The sequence below is a fragment of the Mus pahari genome, chromosome 16, assembly GCF_900095145.1.
Source record: "Mus pahari chromosome 16, PAHARI_EIJ_v1.1, whole genome shotgun sequence".
Taxonomy (NCBI): Eukaryota; Metazoa; Chordata; class Mammalia; order Rodentia; family Muridae; genus Mus; species Mus pahari.
The window spans coordinates 57,779,002-57,801,332 of NC_034605.1; the positions used below are offsets into that span (position 1 = coordinate 57,779,002).

The window sequence follows — 22,331 nt, forward strand, 5'->3', positions numbered from 1 at the left end:
TAGCCCTGGCTGTCCTGGAACTCACTCTGAAGACGAGGCCGGCCTCGAACTCAGAAATTCGCCTGCCTCTGCCTCCCGAGTGCTGGGATTAAAGGCGTACGCCACCATGCCCGGCTGAAGAGATTTTTTTTTTTTTAAAAAAAATGGAAAACAAACAAGCAGGCAGCAATGTCAAGATAAACTGGTGGCTTAATGTACAGCACTGACTACTCTTCCACAGACCCAGGTTCAATTCCCAGCACCCGCATTGTGACTCACAGTTGTCTGTGACTCCAGCTTCAGGGGATCTGGACACTAAGTATAGCGTGGTATACAGAGAGACGTATATGTGTGCAAAACAATCATACACAAAAACCAAAAAAAAATTTAAATATAAAAAGAATTTTTTAAAAGATAAATAAATTGGTTCTTTGGTGTAAGTAAGCACTCACCTATAAAATTCAACTCTAACATCACCTCATTCGGGGACTAAAGAGCCCCCGACTCTCAAATGACAAAGAGCACTTGCTTCTCTTCCAGAGGTTTGAGTCCCTACCTTCACATAGCCACTCACAACCTTCTGCAACCCAGTTTTAGGGAATTCAACACTCTCCTCTGGCCTCTGTGACACTAGGCACATAAGTGGTACATAGACAGACATGCAAACCAAATACCCATATGCATAAAATAGATTTAAAACATGGGGTTCATAGAGATGTCACTTCCTCGTGGCACGGTGGAGAACGGTTTGGTCTCTGCCCTCTGTGTAAGTGATCCGTCTGCTAATAGCTCTTGAACACACTGCTACTGCACTAGCTTCCTCATCTCTCATCACAAGCCCAGAAAGCACTTAGATCTACTTCCCATAGACCGGGAGCCTTGCCTTATAGTTTCTAAAACCTAGAAACACAAGGGATTCACAGCTATCCCACAAATGTTCCTAGAAGCAGGGACATGGATTCCAGATGCTTTCTGAAAAGCAATTAAATGTAATATTTTTCAAAAGATGCTGAAATGTTCACTCATACTTCAGGAAATAACTGGTAGTTCAAAATTAATGGTACCCACACCCCCACCCCTGGTTTTTAAATTATTGTTATTCTGCTCTGTTTTTATTGTTTTACTGGGGTTATTGTTGTACTTTCTGTTTCTAAGATAGGGTACACTATGTAGATCATGGTCTAAAACTCTCTATGTACCCAGGACTGGCCCTTAAACTCTCAAACCTCCTGAGTGCTGGGATTACAGGAACATACAGGCTTTCGACTGTTTTAAACAGTCTTTAAATATAGAAGGACAGGGAAAATACTAAACGTTTAATAATAAGATAATGGTTAAGTGACCATCTATATGATACGAACATTAATAATAATGTTTTTTTTTCAGATTGAGAAGCAGGTAATAGAGGTGGATGGAGGTAGGGCTTAGAATTGCCTATATAAACAAGAATGACCTTAAACTTGTGACCCTCATTAGTGGTGGGATTATGGACAAGCTCAAGCACACCCAGCTAACAGTAATACTTCAGAAGTCTACAACAAACCCAAAGGTTTACCCTATCCTGCAGAGCTTCTCACTCCACGTGAGGCCCCTTCTCACCTGAGAAGCATTTACATGACCTTGGGTATATAGGTATATTAAAAAAAAAAAAATCAATAAAACAGATCAAATGTTTATTGATTAAAAAAATCATAATAAGCCGGGCGTGGTGGCTCACGCCTTTAATCCCAGCACTTGGGAGGCAGAGGCAGGCAGATTTCTGAGTTCGACGAGGCCAGCCTGGTCTACAGAGTGAGTTCCAGGACAGCCAGGGCTATACAGAGAAACCCTGTCTCGAAAAACCAAAAAAAAAACAGGATCAGATTAAAGATCTAAACAGTCCCATGGCCCAAAAAAAAAAAAAAAAAAAAAAACCACAATAAAAATCATTTTAAAACAATTCTATGAAATATATATAATTTTAACCATTTACTAAAGAGAGAAAAGTAAATGTGTATAATAATGAAATAGATATGTTTGTGGTATGATTTAGTTTTTATTGTTTTGGTTTTTAAGATAGGGTCTCCTGTAAGCCAAGCTGCCCTTGAATTTGTTATATAGCTGGGAATGACTCTGAACTTGTGATCCTCCTGCCTCTGCCTCCCAAGTGCTAGAATTGTAAGTGTGTGTCACTATGCTCAGTATTATTTGGTGCTAGGGCATTCTTACCAGCCAATCATCCTACCTTCGAAGCCAAACTTCCAGCCCATACTTGTTTATTTTTACATAAGAATTAAATTCTACCTGAATATTTGATAATGCAAAAAAGCAGGGCAACTTTCTGAGTTGGCTGATACTCTGATTTTATTATCATCAATGCTGAGAACACTGCTTCACATAAATATATATTACAAATTGGCAAGTATATGTTTAGGGCCACTTTAGAAATTGCTGGAAATTTGTCTTAATCCCAAGCCAAAATTCACTACTAACTTTTTAGACAACTCACATCAGCAACTAAAACAGCAATTTCTAAAATCAAACATTCTCACAGAATATAACCAAAAAGATATACTAATGTGGGGCTAGGATGTCACAAAAGTGCTGTGCAAAACAAAGACCTGAGTTTGAATCCCTAGACAAATGTGGAAAGCTGGCGTGACTCTGAGCAGCTAGGGCCTAGCATGAGGGCTGCAGCACATAAAGGCAGACTCCCAGAGCTGACTGACTAGCTAGTCTAGCGGGCCAATGAACACCAGGTTTGGTGAGAGACTCTGTCTCCAATGTAAGCTGGCCATCTGACATATGTGCGGGTACTTGGATGGTAAGATAATATGAAAATGTTATGTTTTCCATAATTAAACCACTATGTTTTTATAAGAGTAGAAAACTTTGTACCGCAAAAAGCATAGCAATTAATAACTGATATAGTCTTGGATCTGAGAGCAGGAGCTTCAGGCAGTATCCTTAATCTACAAAAGCCCCAAGTCCAATGAGAGACCTGTCTAAAAATAGGGGAATAAATCCTGAGGACTAACACCCAAGTCTAACCTCTGGCCTCCATATATAATGCACAAATATACATGTGTGTGTGTGTGTGTGTGTGTGTGTGTGTGTGTGTGTGTGTGTGTGTGCGCACGCACGCACACACCCACACACCCACACACCACCTTTACAAGCATAAACAAAATAAATAGGAAAGAAGGGAGGAGAGAGAGGGAAGGAGAGAAGACAGCCAGAACAGACCTGCAGCTTTTCCTCAGCACTGCACACATACCTTTGACTTCTTCAGCCGCTGCTGTTGCTTCCCCTCCACAGGCGCGCACACCCTTGGTCTCCTCATCCCTTCAGTCCCATCTTCTCTATCAACCTTTGCAAGCTGGAGACAGGTGTCCACATGGCACTGGTACTCCCCGAGTGGAACCAGGGACTTACATAGATAGCACTTCTCCCTCCTGGGTGAGCAGGGACGGGGAGGGAAGAGGCAATTTTAAGGTTTGCTTTTGCCTCTAGGCTCCTGGAACATTTCAGATTGTCTTTTTACATCTCAAAAATGTCTGCAGAGGAGACTTGTCAATCAACGCAGATTCACTCAGTGGGATCACCAATAAAGCTAACCCCGTGCCAATCATAAGGACTAAGTGATTAGCAGTTTTCCCTGGCTGTTTCTTTGTACCCTGCTGTTGCAGCAGTGGGATGGTAATGAAATCAGCTCTTCTAACCATCTCAAACAATGCTCATTGCTTCTCAGACATAAAACAGTCTGTCAGGCTCTTCTGAAATTAAGTGTAATCATTTTTTCAAAGAGAAGTTAAAATTTTGACAGAACAGAGAGCACTAGAAGCATGAAATCAACAATGGCAGTTTACCACTGCGGACGCGTCTGTTTGATTAGTAAGTCAAGTCTGTCTATGTGCTAACTTCCTTAACACTAGCACCTGATGCATCAACTAGGACGCTACTAAAACATGTGGCTCTGTCAGAAGCTTCTGCATATTACACAGTTATTTTCATCTTTTTATAACAAAATCGTTTGGAGAAAGAAAAAAGTATGATCTCGATGTATCAATGAAACCAGAACTGTGGGAGTTGGTGAGGAATGCTTATTAACTACTTTCTCTGTAGTCAGTACCTTTCAACTTAATTTCTAAATTAATTCTTCAGCCCCATTAGGAAAGAATTACTCTCCCCAAGGTCCTTACAGCTAATTAATATCAGAACTCAGAGCTGATAAGTTCATCTTAAACTTTCTGAAACATGTGATCTTAAACTTCCTTTTCTATTACTACTCAGTAACTATGGCAAGAAATTAGCTCTATGGAAGATTTTCTCTAAAGGGCAATAAAATAACAGAAATAACATTTCAAACTACTCGACTGCCTGCAAGAATGCAAGTAAAACTCTACTTTATGGGGCTGGAGAGGTGGCTCAGCGGTTAAGAGCACTGATTGCTCTGCCAGAGGTCCTGAGTTCAAATCCCAGCAACCACATGGTGGCTCACAACCATCTGTAATGTCTGAAGACAGCTACAGTGTATGTATATACATAAAATAAATAAGTCTTTTAAAAAAACTCTACTTTATGAGGAAATTTAGATTAGTATATCTTCAAAATTCACCAATTAATGCAAAAGCATTATTAATTCTTACTATTAGATTAGTACAAAAGTAATTTTGTCTTCTACACTGTTGCAATTTGTCATTTGATACTGAAATACATTCTTAAATAAATGAGGTTATGCTGTACATCATTTTAATGAACATTCATTACATTTTTTTTTACTAATGACATATTTGCTGTTTATATTTGCTTTATAAGACAGAAATGATGTGAAACAAAAGCAAAGTGTTCTTATTTGGCAAAATAGGTGGTAAAACAGCTGAGGCAAGGCAACATCCACAGAAGCAGATGACGAGCATGGAGCACCACAGTGCTTCAAGACACTCCGAGAAGAAGAAGGGCCTTGAAGGGAAGGAGCTGGGGGGCTGGCCACGGGAAGCTGGCAATGAGGACCAGAGAGAGAACACTCACTGAAGCTGATTCTCTTATTTGACTCAAAAAATTGCCAAAGAACCTTGCAAGCTGTTGAAGCATTTGAAGCCAAAGAGGGAAAGTGAAAAGGTTTGATAACTAGGTGCTTTATGATTGAACAAAAAAAAAAAAATTAAAGTTTTGAGCTGTCATTCCTCTTATTCTACAGAACAGTAAACCATTTTGTATTAATATTAAGACTGTGACATGCAATAGTCAATTGTCCATGACCACTAGTAATGACCAGTTCAGTGGCTAGACCAAGAAATTCCAAAGAACTTCCCAAAGCCAAACTTGTGCTCAACAAGGTCATGGTCCCTGGTCGGAGGTCTGCTGCTGGTCTGATCCACTGCAGCTTCGGAATTCAGTGAGACCACAGTGTCTGAGGTTTGTACTCAGCAAATTAAGGGACGCAGCACTGAGAACTGTGACACCTGAGGCAGCACTGGTCAGCAGAGATTGCCCGAATCCATCATTAGGACGCCAGAGCACATACTGTACGACTAGCCCTCAAAGTCAGACTAGACGACACAATTCTGCTTTGTTTATTCACTTGACCTCCTACCAATCAACTACCACTTCAACCTTTTAGAAGGAAAATGCTCTATAAATCAGCAGAATGCAGAAATACATGAATCAATGAATGGCTCAATGGGTAAAGGCACATGTCACCAAGCCTGATGACCTGAGTTCAATCCCTGGGACCTATATCGTAGAAGAAAAAAATCAACTCCTGCTGTCTGCTGGCCTCCACACACAATGCATTAGGTATTTAGGAGGTGGAGGGGGTGTGGGGGATGGGGGGAAAAGAGACTTTCTAAAAGTTCCTCAAATCCTGAAGCATGAAGTTTAATACTACAAAATAAACATTTTTCATCAGAAAAAAAAAAAAAAAAAAAGCACTGACTCTATAACAGTTCCCATTTTGATTAATAAAGTATGTTTGAACCTAGTCATGATTTAGAATTCATACTCTAAAACCTCTGGATTAACCTAAAAAAGAGTGGCAGCAGGAATATAGGAAGTCCTGAACATTTAAACTCAGGACAAGTTTGACTTTGTTACCGTTGGCTACATAACTTGGTTACATATAATTTATTTGGAACAAAAGAAAGAGAGAAAGAAAATAAAAAGAGGCTGGGGGCATAGTTTGGAAGTTAACTGCCTGCTTAGCACCAACAAGGTCCCAGATTGACTTCCTAGTATTTGATGGGATGGGAGGGAGAAGATAGAAGACAAACTATGCCATTCCACTGTCCTAAAGTAGATGGAGTGCCTATGGTGATGAGCAGCGTGTAATATCAGATGCTCGTTATACAACTACTGTCAGTGCTACCTCACACACAACTTACCAGATGCTATGCATAAGCAAAAATGAAAACAAGTATCTCCACCTTAACAGCTTGTCCAAGAACACAGAGATATTAATAGAAATTGCAGCAATGTGTGGGATACAGTCCAAGAGGAAGGTCTACACTAACGTAAGATCATAGAGAAACAAGAACAGGAAGAAGTTGTTAGTTGGTTGGTACTAAGTTACAGACAGATGGTAGTAGGGAGTTCTGGTTTACTACTATATAGTTGGTAATTACATTTTAACAAGCTAGAAGAAGGGGTTTTTAAAGTTTTTAAACACAAAGAAATGAAAAATAGACGTTTAAACTGATTTAAACATTACACAATGTATACATGAATCAAACATTATATGGAACTCCATTAATACGTACAGGCTTAAATTTTTCACATCTTAGTTTTTAAATTTTAAATCATTACAGAACATCACAACTATTCAAAATACAGAGAACAATAGATTTTGGGAGCCCAACCCACAAAGGATATATCTACACGAAAACTGAACTTCTTAGGCTCAGGAAATACCATGGTAGAGAAAGAACAAATATTTTAAGAGACAAAAGAAAAAAGTCTGCTGTGAAAATGTGTCTTCTAAAAGCTACACCCATAGGTGTATCATATATCAAAACAACATGACACCACCAACAGACATGTTTACCTGGAAAGGGAGAAATGTCACAGGGCCCTATACCCCTAGATAAAGAACATCAACCAAGTGATGACCACTGAGAACTAGAGTCTCCCAGGGTTAAGGCCTCCTAATTGGTATCCAATACCAGTGGTCAGCTCAGAAGTCATACATACAAGTAACACTAAACATACTCAGCAGGTTGTATTTGTGTGCGTGTGCATGCACAAATGCATGCAAACATAACTATAATAATCAAAGAAAAGACATGCTTTTGAGAAGGAGTGAGAAAGAGACATGGGAGGGATTGAGAGGAGGGAAAGGGAGAAATTGTGTAATTATATTTTAATGAAAATAAAGTTTTAATGAAGACAAAAAACGCAAACAAAAATTTCTGCCTGACAACTCACTATTCTAATGTACTGTTGGAAACGGCTCTGCTTTCAGAGGCAGCACCTACACCTGACCTCTTCCTCAGAATGTGCTCTTAGTCAAGCTACAGCCACATCCCAAGGAAGTTTTCTATATTGCTCAACATCCTGCAACTCAATGTCTACATTATGACATTGCAAAATGCTCACTGCTTCCCCAAAGCACCAAACACCCATTTATAAATTCAAAGAAAACAGAAGCCTTAGAAACAATGCAGAAGCAGGCTAATTTTAAACACACTGAAAAGGAACCGATGAGTGGTGTACACTGAAATTATAAGAAAAAGAAATTTAGGCTTTCAAACAATGACGGTAGCATGGGCAACCAGAGAAATACAGGGGACAGGCACTAGTGGCTTCACTTGGTGCAAGTACTGCTGTGAGATAAGGAACGCAGTGTGCCCACCTACCTGTTGGTGTCCAGAGCCGGCTGTGCAGCTGTCCTGCTGTCACTCTTTTCCTTGGCCTCTCTTTGTCTCCGAGTCAACACTTCCCCATTAAAAACAAATGTTAGCTGGCAATAGACTCAGGATATAGAAGACAAAATTCATTAAGAAGAAGCAATTTCAACCTATTCTGTGAGGAAGAAGTCCACTAACTGGGAAATCACAACCTTTCTAATACTGAAAATAACACAAATGACCAAAACTGCTAGCCACAAGATGTTCTTTGTTGCCAATCCATGAAATATAAAAGACTAGTTCACTCCAAGAAAGGTTTCTGTGTTCTACCTGAACATCAGTCAATCAAGGAACATTCTACCAAAATTCTGTCTGGGATACCACATATCCAGTGAAGTGCCGTATGAAATGCAGTAATGATAGCTACAGGTGAGCCCCTACAAAAGCCCCAGTCCTTACCACTTTTCAGTGTTCCACTTCCTAAGTGAGGAAGAGTAGAACACAAGCACAGCTGGCCCCTCTACTGCACTAGGACCACCTCCGACTTCTACTGGGGTCATACAGGTGATGTAAACATCTGTCTCACAGCAAAAGATATCTGCTTATAAAATCATAATCCCTTTTAATGATCTTGTAGGCTATTTAATCAAGTGTTTTCTAGTCTTTGGCAAACAAAAAGTAAACATTTCTCTTCAAAGTATGCCTTCCTTACACTTAACAAACTACAGAGAATCTTTAATAAGTTACTGGATTATGAAACAACCTATCCTGTGAATTACTTGAATCTTTAGTGTGTACCATCTGGGTTAAACCAGCCATTGAATAAATAAATATCTATTAGGTTGCAGTTAAGTATTTGGCGCACAAGCCTAAGGACCTCAGTTTGACCCCTGTGTAAAAATCAGGACAGGGTGGCAGGCTTTTGTTGTCCCAGCGATGGAGAGACAGAGACAAGAGGATCTCTGAAGTTTGGTGGCCAGCCAGTCTGTTTTAATCAGCAATCTCTAGGTCCCAAAAAGGAGAGAGAGAACAAGAAACAAAAAACCAGGGCTGTAGAGATGGCTCAGTGGTTAAGAGCACTGGCTGCTCTTCCAGAGGTCCTGAGTTCAATTCCCAGCAAATGCATGATGGCTCATAACCATCTTTAATAAGATCTGGTGCCCTCTTCTGGTCTTCAGGCATACATGCAGAGACTGCTATATAAATAATACATAATAAATAAATAAGTTGGGAGGTGGGGGAACAAAGTAAATATATATTAAAAAAAAAAAGAGGGCTGGAGAGATGGCTCAGTGGTTAAGAGCACTGACTGTTCTTCCGAAGGTCCTGAGTTCAATTCCCAGCAACCACATGGTGGCTCACAACCATCTATAATGAGATCTGACACCCTCTTCTGGTGTCTCTGAAGACAGCTACAGTGTACTTACATATAATAATAAATAAATCTTTAAAAAAAAAAAATAAAAAAATAAAAAAAAAAAAGAAAAAGAAACAAACAAAAGACAAAAAACACCTCCCAAAAAATGGGGGTAGGGAATAAATGGCTCTCTCACTTAGTGGATAAAGGGGCCTGCCTTTGATCTGAGTTCTGAGCCCACACTGTGGAAGGAGAGGACTGATTGATGTCCACTAGCTCCACTCATCTCCATGTGTGGCAGTATGCTCACGCCTCCCCTGCCCCCATTCAAACATGCACACATACTACTCACATACAAAATTAAATAAATTAAATCAAAAGAACCCACATGTGCCCTGGTAAAACGTATATAAAGGTCTTCTAAATCACCCAGAAAGGGTCTCTAAGATAGCCTGTCATGACAAGATTTGTGAGCTGTGTCTCAAGGCTGCCTTCTCTCACTGTGAGGCTCAATCACAAAGTGATTTTTCCTCACCAGAAGATCCATTTATTTATTTATTTATTTATTTATTTATTTATTTATTTATTATATGTAAGTACCCTGTAGCTGTCTTCAGAAGAGGGCATCAGATTTCGTTACAGATGGTTGTGAGCCACCATGTGGTTGCTGGGATTTGAACTCAGGACCTTTGAAAGAACAGTCGGCACTCTTAACCGCTGAGCCATATCACCAGCCTCCAGAAGATTCTTATTTAGTAAGTAAACACCTTTATTTCATTTATAACTTCTAACTCAAAACACTCGTTTAATTCATTATGTTGATAGTTCCTAAATTAAGTCCTTACAACCCTCAAAAACCAGACATCATTGGGTCCATTTTAACAATGACAGTATTTAAAAGGCTTAGCAGTCTGAAGTTTGTAAATTACTCCTCTGCAACTTGATTTAAAGGCAGACAGGCTCCAGAGCCAGTACTAAATGCTAAAGAACCCCATCCCTGCTCAGGCTGTGGTAATTTCAAGTTTAGAGATGAGCTTGCCTATTGTTTGCTTCCTGATGGTGGTGGGGATTCAACTCAGAGCCTCATGAATGCAAGACAAATACTTTACCACTACTCTCCATTCCTAGCCTCTCTCTAGGAGGTGCATTTGAAAGTTCATCTCTTGACTTTAACATACAAAGCTGCTATAGTTATCTATGTGCCCAGTTTGCTCAATGTCTTTACTCATAAAGACACAAAAGTATTCATATAAAAATATTCTTGGGCTGGAGAGATGGCTCAGACATTAAGAGCACTGACTGCTCTTCGAGAGGTCCTAAGTTCAAATCCCAGCAACCACATGATGGCTCACAACCATCTGTAATGGGATCTGATGCCCTCTTCTGGTGTGTCTGAAAACAGCTACAGTGTACTCACATATACAAAATAAATAAATCTTTTCAATATATATATATTTATCAATACTATCACCCTAAAAATATTACACCTTGAAAACAAACCATTCCATCTATTTGGATTTAAAATCCCAGAACAATTAGATTCTGCTTGTTTGTTTTTATTTTTCAAGACAGGGTTTCTCTGTGTAGCCTTGGTTGTCCTAAAACTAAATCTGTAGACCAGGCTGGCCTCCAACTCACAGAGATCCACCTGCTTCTGCCTCCTGAGTGCTGGGATTAAAGGCACACACATCACCACTGCCAAGCACCACTTAATCATAAAATCATAAAAAGACAACTGGATAGTGTGTGCCTCATACCTTAATTCAATATGAGATTTACACTATCATCCATGAAACACACTTGAAGGACTCAGAAATGTGTAGGACTTATAAGGCCTTCCCAGAGGTTTGATAAACAGTACACATGGTGAAACTGCTGACAGGTTGGCTAGAGAGCTCCAGGGAGGAAGGCTCTGTGAGTGATCATGCACTTGAGGGGGGAATGTTCCATGATCATGCACTTGAGGGGGGAATGCCTATGATTCACCCGTGCACCTATTAAGTAACCCTCAAAGCTCACTGTTCACCAGTGTAAACTTGAGTGGGATCATTTCTTTGGTTTGTTGTTGGTGTCCTATCTGGGGTCACACCTCTCTCAAGAAAGAAAAGTCCCAAAACACTGGCTCTTCAACATCAAAGCACAGTGAGTAGGATAACATGGGTCAGTGCTAAAAACAAGATGAGAAGAACAAAGATACTGGAGATCCTAAATGGATACGGCTGCAGGCAGACAACACTGTGTTTTACGTTATAAAAACATTATCTACACATATTTTCTCCTGCAGCCCACCAGCAATCTCTCTGTGTAGTCAAGGATTGTCTCTACTTCCCAGTACCAGTATTACAGGTGCACACTATTGCACCTGGACAATCACTCCACATACCATATCCATCACCAACTTTAAACTATGGAGTGGCATAAGCCTATAATTCTAGCACCCAGGAAGCTGAGACAGGAGGATTGGCACAGGTTCAAATCTGTAGTCCTCCTGCCTCAGTCTCCACAGTCAGCTAAAATGTATTTTTAACACTTGTACCCACAGAGTACAATATATGAAACAGAAATAAACATATAAATAACTTTCAAAGCTGAAAACACATCTTCCCCCATTCTGAATCTATGAGCTCAGGCTCCATGTGTCACCTTCCTACTGCCCTCCGCACTGCCCACAGTACATGCTTAATTGCTGCTCTATTCTGTACAGCCTTACATGCTTGTATCTAAGTGACTTATGTTATCTTACATCAGTGCCCCTTGCCTTTAAATTTCCAATAATGTTCTCCCCTGAAACAACACAGGATCCTCTTCGCTTAGCTCCCCGAGTAGTTTTAGCATGGTATCAAAGCTATTTATGCACACTTCTTGTCTATCCAGCTAAACCATGATTTCCTAGAGACCAGAGCCTATTTCTAATTTGTGTATCTCCTCACACCACCCTGTCTCCTAAATCCACATTTTTTTCTATTAAACCTATCCCATTTCACAACTGCTAACTTTAAAATATGTACTAATAGCAATATAGCTAATCTACAAATTCTGAGTACTACAAACTCCACACTAATACAAAAAAGATCACTGGAGAGCTTCACAAATAACATTCAGATCAGTCACTAACAGGTATATAAGACAGAAAAGGTCCAATTTGTCTAACTTGAGAAATATATCATGTATGACTCTATACAATAACCATCTACTAAGGCAAAAAGTAAACACAGTTAATGCATGTAGCTTCCTAAACCCTACCTCTATGTATCTTTTACTAATGTATTTTTGTTTGTTTTGTTTTGTTTTTGACAGGGTCTCTGCCCAGCCCTGGATATCCTGGAACTCTCTATGTAGACCAGGCTGGCCTTGAACTCAGAGATCCACCTGCCTCTGCCTTCCAAGTGCTGGGATTAAAGGCGTGGGCTACTACTCCTGGTTTAACTTAGTTTTCCTGTTTTGACTCTTAGGCCTTGATGTCCACCTTCCCCTTACTTGTACCCAACTGACAGCTAATCTACTTATTAAAAACACAGACCCTAGAAATACTACATAAACAGGAAGAAGTAGTTCATAGTTTATTAGATACCTTAGCCATAATGCTTTTTATATCTACCCATGCACATTACAGAGTGCCTCAGATTCTCATGACCCTACTGTTGGACTAAGTTTATAGATGATTCCAAAAGAGGTATATCGTACTGTGCTAGCAAATACTACTGATATCATTTAAATCCCCATATGCCTGGCTCCAAAGCCTACATTTCCTCCACTCTATCATATTGCCCAAAACGAAATGCTAACTTGATTCTCCCAGCTCTACCCTGGTCCCCCATTCTAATAATCTATTATCCAGCAGCAACCTGAGCGACGCTTTTCTTAAAATTGCCATTCTCTGCTTAAACATACACTCTTTGCTCAAGTCTTTCCAGTGATTACTCTCAAAAGGAAAAGTCGAAGTCCTTTTTAGGGTCCAGAGCTCTGTGATCTACCTGTGTCTTTCCAATTTTCTTTAGTCTTGTTTATCTCTTTCATTTGCTCGACTCCAGCTATACTTAACCCTGTTCACGTGTGAGGAGCTTGAAGCTACTTTTTTCCCTTTCTATCTCTAACTGCCTTAGTTGGGGCTTCTGTTGCTGTAATAAGACCTAAAGCAACTTGGGAAGGAAAGGGTTTATTTCAGCTTACAGTTGCATATCACCGCAGGAAGTCAGGGCAGGAGCCTGGAGGCAGGGGCTGGTGCAGAGGCTATGGGAGAGTGCGGCTTACTGGATTACTCTTTATAGCTTGCTCAGCTTGCTTTCTTATAGCATCACCAGCTGAGAAGTGGTACTGCCCACAGAATGTTGGTGCCTCCCCATCAATCATCAATCAAGAAAATGCATCAGCAACTTGCTCGAAGGCCAATCTGGTAGGGACATTTTCTCAACTAAGGTTCCCTCTTCCCAAATTATTCTAGCTTTTGTCAAGCTAACATAAAACCATCTAGCATGGTAACATATTCTCTTCCTGTGATGGCGACTATTAGCTGTCAACTTAACTACATCTGGAATGGACTACAATCCAGAAATGGAGAGCACACCTGATTTTTAACTTAGTTTGAAGTGGGCGAATCCACTTCTAGTAAGGATCTCTGAGGTAGGAAGACATATGACTTTGATCCAGATCTTAAGGCAGAAAGATATACCTTTAATCTGGGCCATACCCTCTCCTGCAACTCTATTTAAGGGCATAGAAGGAAGTAAGTGTATGCTCTTTTCTTGTTTGCCCTCCTCTTGCTAGCACATCTATTACTTCAATGGCATTAGAGCCTACTTCTTCAGGATTCTAGCATATACTGAAGACCAGCTGGGACATCCAGCCTTGAGGACTGAATGACTACTGAACTCTTGGACCTTACATTCACAGCTTGTGTGCTCAGTTAATTCAGTGTGTGTGTGTGTGTGTGTGTGTGTGTGGACTAAACACACACACACACACACACACACATATAAAGAGAGAGGGGGAGGGTGGGAGGGAGAGAGAGAGGGAGAGGGAGAAAGAGGGAGATTCATTCTGTAAGTTCTGTTACTCTAGAGAACCCTAACTAGTACACTTTATCACCTTAAAATCCCCTCATTTCCTTTAGGTCTCTATTCAAATGCCACCTTCATTTATTATTATTATTATTATTATCATTATTATTATTATTATTTTATGTGAATGAGTGTTTGCCTGAACATACACATGTGACTTCAGAGGTCAAAGACAGTGTTGACTCCCCTGGAACTGGAGTCATACTTATAAGCCACTATGTGGGTGCTGGGGATCAAACCCAGGCCCTCTGCAAGCACAGCAAGTGCTCTTAACTGCTGAGCTCCCTCTCCAGCCCCAAATGTCACGGCCATCTTAAACAGGACCTTTCTGACAACTATTTTACATTGTTACATTGTTACTCTCTATTCCCTTCTTGTGCTTTGTACTTTTTTCCCTAAAATACTTACCACAAGGTAGAGAAACAGTTTAGGCAGTTACCTGCCACACAAGCATGATAGTATGTAATCCTAGCATTAGGGAGGTAGAGACTGGAGGATTCCTGGAGTTCACTGGCTAGTCGGTTAGCCTTAACTATCAAGCCCCAGGTCCTAGTGAGAGACCTTGTTTCAAAAAACGAAGTGGATGGCTCCCAAGGAGTAACAGCTGGGGTTGACCTACGGTGTTCATACATCTGCACACACATGTGCACATGCACACCCACACAAAATCAATTTTAAAACTTTATCACCACTTGACATGCTACTTCCTTACTTGTTCCGTGGCTTACCTTCCGCCACCAGAATATACAGTCCACGAGAGTAGTAGCTTCTATATTAAGTCAATGTATCTGATATATAGTAGTATTACATACTTACTGAGTAAGAAGGGAGCTTTATTTTGCCTAAGTACTTACATAAAATGATCTCCAATATGTGTTCCAGGAAATAAATAACAAAGGCAGTTCAGTCTTGTCCTAGTCTAGAACAATGTAGTGACTCTTATCCCTCACAAACAATCCTTTTAAAGAACATTCTACTTTTTTATAGTTCTGATCAGATAGCCATGCTACTGAATAAAGTGAGCGCACGAGCTAGCTTAACCACAGTGTCGTATTGTAATCAAATAAAACTACAGCAGAGTCAATCAGACACATCTTTAATGACATGCATAACTGTTATTGTGCTGCACGGTAACTAGGCATAAATGGCAGACATTCCATGTAAATGATGCTAATTACTATTCCTGTTACACAGTCAAACCAAGCATGTCTAGGATCAGCTTCAGGGAGACACGGAGGGAGGGAGAAACCTGGGTATTCAACTGAGAGGTAAGAAACCTCTTACTCTACGCCTCAGGAATTAGATAAATGGTCTCCAGGCTCTGTTTTGTGGCTTATTCCCATTCTCGAGATGGGAAACTTTCCCTCTTTGGTAGGAGAAGCCTGCTATCCAAGATTTAGAAATTATGTTGAGAGGAACAAAAAACATCACCAATTTCTGCCTCTAACAAGGAAGCTGTGGACACCGGCAAGGTGGAAGAAACTAAGAGATCAGACTTGCTGAGAACCAAGTAGAGGCCACACACACTAAAGTGTTTCATGTAATTCCTAACTTGACCAGCCTACCAAGATCTCCAAATGGTTCCCAAGACAACAGGAGTAAGCAGACGATGGGATGGTTCCAGTGAGAATTCCCTGCTCCAAAATCTACAAGGCCTAAAATGGCAGCTTTCATGGTCCAAACTAAGACCCCAGTATCTCTAGGACATGACCCGATTCACTGCTCTCCTTCTCCCACTGGACTCATTTCTGCAGGGGCATTTACTCTAATCAACTATAATTACTTTCCCAATAAGACCACAAAACCCCTTGGTAGCAGAAACCTTGCTTTAAAACTTCTCTAGTAACCCACATAAAAGGCTTGCCAACAATTTCTCTAAGTGTTCCAGGGCCTGGAGATGGCTTGGTGATTAAAAGTGTTCACTGCACAATCATAAAGACTAGTACACAGTACACATGTAACAAGCTGGTCATCCCATATATGCCTGTAAGCTCATCTCTGGTCAGAGTGAGACAGGAGGATCATTGGAGCTTGCTAAAGTCTAGTCTAGCTGAGAAAATGTGAGCCCCACATTCAGAGAGAGACCTTGCCCAGAGGGACAGGTAGAGAGGATACTCAAGGCCCTCTTTCTAGCCCCTCCATATGTGGGATTCAGGGATCAGAAGTAGGTTATCACGTAATAGTACTGCTTCCTAAGCCTGTCCTTGCTCTGAATAATGACATCGAGACTTATTATAAGCTTTAGGTACAAGAGCTAGGCAGACTCTGAGGTGTCTGAGGTTATTCTGATATAACCCAATTATGCTGACCCACCCTTCTTCCCAGCCATGCAGCCTGTTACCTGCCATCTGAATCTCGCCCTGGCTGTTCCTTCTTCATCTGTGTCTATGTCTCTCTGTCTCTGTCTCTGTCTCTGTCTCTGTCTCTCTCTCTCTCTCTGGACCCAGAAGTCCTACCTTTTCCCTTCCTGCCCAGCTATTGGCTACTCAGCTCTTTACTTAACCAATAAGAAGGTGATGGAGAACAATGTTTACAGAATACTGAGTCAGGAGATGCTTCATAATAATGGCAATACCAAGGTCTCCGGGGACAGAAATTAGCATTTGAATAAATAATGCACAAAAATATCCCCAACATTATCAGGTCTGGTAGCAGGTGCCTTTATCTACTGGACATTTTACTGCCTTGGGATCTCTGACAGTTATGGGTGGTAAGCAAAGAAATCCAGCAGAATACTAGTCTACGCAGGGTGTCTTTGGGAAGGGCACTCTAGAACCTTAGGGTCATAGATGGCTAGACTGACAACTCATGGATTACCACTGTAGCTGAGCCAAGAGGTCCTTTCTGATCATTTTAATGTATAAAATACTTTACATGTATACAATTTCAAATTTAAATACATTTAAGTTATAAAACCCAAGTAGCACAAAGAAGTTTGCAACACTTCCAATTACCTAAGGCTTACATGTCATTTATATGTTAGCTCAGGGAGAGCAGGCTATGTTGACACTATTTTGCTAGACGTTAAAACGGAATACAAAAAGGCAGAATCCAGATGTTATATCAAGGGGTATGATTAACAAAACTATTTTCTTGGCCAACATCTCACACTGTATATATAATCTTAGAAAGGTAACACATTACTTTCAGTGTAACTCAGCAGACACATATAGGACAGAAATATAAATGAGGAATACTTTTAATAGCTGTGTCTAAGTGGAATGTCTGTTGAAATAAACCACCAAGAGATTTATTTTAAATAAAAAATGGACCACTCTAAAACTTAAGCTTCAAGTTCCTTAAGAATCCCAATATTTAAACATGTAAGTTGAAAGAAAAGGTCTACTGCATTGTATGGGCTTTTCAGCTATTCACACAAAACAGCAAATGGAACATTAAAAGAAAAGGCTTTTTCCCTTTACCTTCTCATGAGGAACTTGGTACTAGGTAATATACCTACTAAGGACAAAGAACACGAATGTACTAGAAAATTAACTAGATATAAACAATAGCAACTTTGAGGAAATAGCTCCTGAACTATATTATATGGGATTATAAAAGTACCATGCAAAAAAGTTAGGAGTTATACTGTCAGCTGGGTATGGTGATTCACACTTTAACCCCAGCATGAGAACGCAGAGGCAGAAGGATCTCTGAGTACAAGGCCAGCCTGGTCTACATAATGAGTTCCAGTTAAGGCTGTATAGTAAAACCCTATCTCAAAACAAAACAAAAGGGGCTGGAGAGATAGCTCAGCAGGTAAGAGCACTGACTGATCTTCTGAAGGTCCTGAGTTCAAATCCCAGCAACCACATGGTGGCTCACAACCATCCGTAATGAGATCTGATGCCTTCTTCTGGTGTGTCTGAAGACAGCTACAGTGTACTTACATATAATAAATAAATAAATCTTTTGAAAACAAACAAACAAACAAACAAAGCCATGCTATCCGGAGTTTTACCTGTTTCCTGCTCCATCAGACCATTGCAGTACATGGCATGCTGCTCAATCTTTGTGGGAGGAAAGTCTTGGTTACACAGTGGGCAGGATACCCGGGTACTAGATGAGACTGCAGGAGGAGAGTTTTCCTTCGCACAATCTTCCCTATTAGCAACCTAAAGAACATGGCAAACAGCAACTGTAAGTGACAGCTTTCGTTTATGTCTTTTCCTGCAAAGAACAAGACACATTTCATTTACGTCCAAGAAACCACACCTGGGGCTGGTGAGATGGCTCAGCAGGTAAGAGCACCCGTCTGCTCTTCCAAAGGTCCTGAGTTCAAATCCCAGCAACCACATGGTGGCTCACAACCATCTGTAACGAGATCTGGCGCCGTCTTCTGGAGTGTCTGAAGACAGCTACAGTGTGCTTACATATAATAAATAAATAAATCTTAAAAAAAAATAAAAAATAAAAATAAACCACACCTATCAACTTTTACCAGATTCAAAACCAAGGATTGAAAGCAAAGGCTTAAGGACGGAAAGACCTAGAGAAGCCCGTTAGCTAAGGCCGTCAGTTTCCTGAAGCCAGGTAAGGTTTCTCTCTTGCTCCTGTAGTTGCTAGTACCTTGCATACATAGTTTCCAACTATTGTTTATTTAGGATATAAGTGAGATTCTTTGTTGTTTGTTCATGCCATATGTGTATACATGTGAAAGTTTTTGAGTTGGCTCTCGCCTTTTCCCTTGTTGAGGTAAGGTCTCTCTTGTTTCTGCCACACTTTGTATTCCAGGGTGGTTGGCCATCTATTGCTGTGATGAAACACCATGACCAAAAGCAACATGGGCAGGAAAGGGGTTATTTCACTTATAATTCCCTGTCATAGTGCATCATCAAAGACAATCAAGGCAGGAACTCACACAGGGCACAAACCTGGAGGCAGGAACTGATGCAGAGGCCATGGAGGGGCGCTGCTTACTTACTTGTTCGCATGACTTGCTCATCCTGCTTTCTTACAGAACCCAGGATCAACAGCCCAGGGTTGGAACCACCCAAAATGAGCTGGAACCTCCCCCCATCAATCATTAATTAAGAAAACACCCTATAGGCTTGCCTATAGCTCAGTCTTCTGGAGGTATTTTCTTAATTGAGGTTTCCTCCTCTCAAATGACTGTAGCTTGTGTCAGGTGACATGGAACCTGCTAGCTCTCAAGCTTCAGTTCTACTGTCTCCACACCCCTCCTTGCCATGGGAGTACTGGGATTATGCATGTGTATCACCCAGCCTTTAATATGGGTTTTTCAGGAATCAAACACAGATCATTAAGCTTGTACAGCAAGCAATTTTACTTGCTGAGCCATTTTGCTGGTCTAAACTAATTTTTCTGTAGGAAGTCAGGAAATTAAAGTGGGTCTGAAAGTTCTACCTGATATTCCAAGGTTAGTCAGTCACTACGTTTCTTACAAATCTAGGTTGTAGTGTTCAAAGATCTTACAAGGAAATACTCTAATGTACGTGCAAAGCTATCTGAGCAAAGGGAGGGAAGCACACCCTAACTGTGGCGTCTCCAGGCACTGAGTGGTGGCTACTGAGAAGCTACCTGGCATTCTAACGTTCACTAAGCACAAAACTGTGGTATCAAAGGGATGTCACGAGTGCTCACAAAAACACTGTATTTCTTTGTACTCATCTGCCGTTCTATAAAATACAGTGAATGTACCCATAACTATTCATGTATTTAAGAAAAAAAAGTCTTTCTATTATTGTCTCACTGTGATTGAAATGACTTCTAACAACATTATACAAAACTTGGAACATTTCTGAAAATTCTTATCTTAAAAATAAAGACATTTTCCTCAATACCACTGAAAAGGTCTATTTAAATATTAACTACCAGGAAGGAATTACAAGGCAGAAAGCATGAACAAAGCACTTTTATTAGAACTATGCAACTGATCAGATTTAGTCTCTAAGAGCTGTTTCTTTTGTTTTAAAATACCATCCAGGCAAGATGGCTCAGAGGGTAGGGATAGTTAACACCAACTCTGCGGACTTGAGTTCAATCCCTAGACTCTACATGGATGGAAAAAAAGAACCTATCCCCTGCAAGACAAAACAAAAACAAAAAATCTCCTGCAAATTATCTTCTAACTTACACACACACACACACACACACACAACATATGTATAAAATAAATAAGTGAAATACCACACAATGAGATATCAACAGTGGTACTCAAGACACAGAATTATAATCCTTTGTAGGTATGTCCAATATGTGACGCTCAAGGCACATCCCAGGAGAGCAGTGAACTCTGCCTACTATATTTATAGATGACAATATCATGCCACTTTGTGGGGAGGGGTGACAGGGGAGATTTTGTTTGTTTGTGTTTCAAGACAGGGTTTCTTTGTTGAGTCTTGGCTGTCCTGGAACTCACTCTGTAGACCAGGTTGGCTTCATACTCAGAGAGCCACCTGCTTCTGTCTCCCAAGTGCTTCTATATGACTCTTAATTCACAAAAAAACTTACTAAACTATCGGTTTGGCTTGAAACAACTTCTCCTAACTTTCCTGGAAATGGTATCTATGTGATAATACACCTAAAGAAAATTCTCAGACACAATAAAGAAAATATTATTCCACTATTTACAAAGAAAATTGACTACTGTAAGAAATCAAATCAAGAGAGTCTGTAGTTATAACAAGGATGCTCTCAAGTCAGTACTACCAAGCAGCTATCCCCACTAACAAGCTAGTATCACTGAAGAGTCAGAAAACTTCCAAAGCAGAAAAAACTATTGCTATATATACATTTCTACTTGTGCCAAACCAGTTACATGTTTTATACTCTGTCTAATTTAATATTTTAAGAAACACAGTTTTTTAAAATTTGGGGAGCCAGGCAGTGATGGCACACACCTTATATGCAGCATTTAGGAGGCAGAGGCAGCAGATCTCTAAGTCTGATCTACAGAGTGAGTTCCAAGACAGTCAAGGCTACACAGAGAAAGCCTGTCTCATAAAATGAAAGCAAACAAACAGAACCTGTTTCAAACCACAAGGTATAATACATTGCTTTTTTTAATCCCAGCACTCAGGAGACAGAGGCAGGTGGATTACAGTAATCAAGGCCACCCTTCAACTTCTTGTAAAGGAAACTTCCAAGATTAGAGGCATACATAGACATGAACAGTAACAGTGAAAGGGTCTCATTTGATATGCAACAATGCAGACATGCACATTATAAATTCTAAATAGGGTTTATGGTTTTTGACCCAAAGAACAGTATCTTTTGTGATTGCGCATGGGTATGAAAGCAGCCTTGATAACTAAAGGCTTGTAGGGCTTCATCTGTATGTGAGGATGACTATATTACTAATACTCTGATCTTCTCCGTAGATATGCACCAGAAACTGATTTTTCCTGCACTACCATTAAGAAATCCCAGTCTATTACACACCAGGCCCCAAGGAATTGATATATGATTCATGAAAGCAGAGGCTCTAACCAATCACCTGCAGTGCAAATACTAAGAAAGGATCTAACATCTACTGTGAAAGTAGTTCCCAAATATCCCTTTATAGTATTAAAAAGAATGAGAAAAGTAAGCCTCTTTTAAAGTGTTCAGGACCATAAACATAAATATAAGCAAAATTTTTACTTCTACAGAAAAAGTTATTCAGTCCTCCCTCAAAATGCTTTTTAAAGCAACAGAATTACTGGAAAATGACTTAGTCAAATCCAACATGAAAAATACAAGTAGAGGAACCAGAGAGATGGCTAAGTGGGTAAAGTTCTTTCTACTCAAGTATGAGGACCTGCGTTTGACTCCTCAGCAATCATAGATAATCTGTTAGTGTACACTTGTCACTCCTGCACTAGGGGACAGGGAGAGCAGGAGAGATGGAAAGGACCCAGGGGTTTGTTGGCTAGCCAGTTTAGCCAAACTAGTGAGCGCCAGATTCAGTGAGAGAGACAGATTCTGTCTTAAAAGTAAAGAGGAGACCGACTGAGGAAGATAACATGGAATACAAACACACACACACACACACACACACACACACACACACATACACACACTAAGAATTTTTGTCTCAAAACAAAAAAAGAAAAGGGAAGGGAAGGGAAGGGAAAGGGAAAGGGAAAGGGAAAGGGAAAGGGAAAGGGAAAG

At 40.3% G+C, this 22,331-nt stretch overlaps 1 protein-coding gene across 2 annotated transcripts in view; it reads right to left on the bottom strand.

Annotated features, from left to right (window-relative positions):
• Positions 1-22,331, bottom strand: part of Uimc1 (ubiquitin interaction motif containing 1) — a 66,819-nt gene that overhangs the window by 3,031 nt on the left and 41,457 nt on the right. For both annotated transcript variants that reach the window (XM_021215475.2, XM_021215474.2), the window contains 3 exons: positions 18,178-18,331; positions 7,812-7,890; positions 3,236-3,413 (listed from right to left, as the gene is read on the bottom strand). In XM_021215475.2, coding sequence (XP_021071134.1) covers positions 3,236-3,413; positions 7,812-7,890; positions 18,178-18,331 — 411 coding nt within the window. The remainder of the gene's footprint in view (positions 1-3,235; positions 3,414-7,811; positions 7,891-18,177; positions 18,332-22,331) is intronic.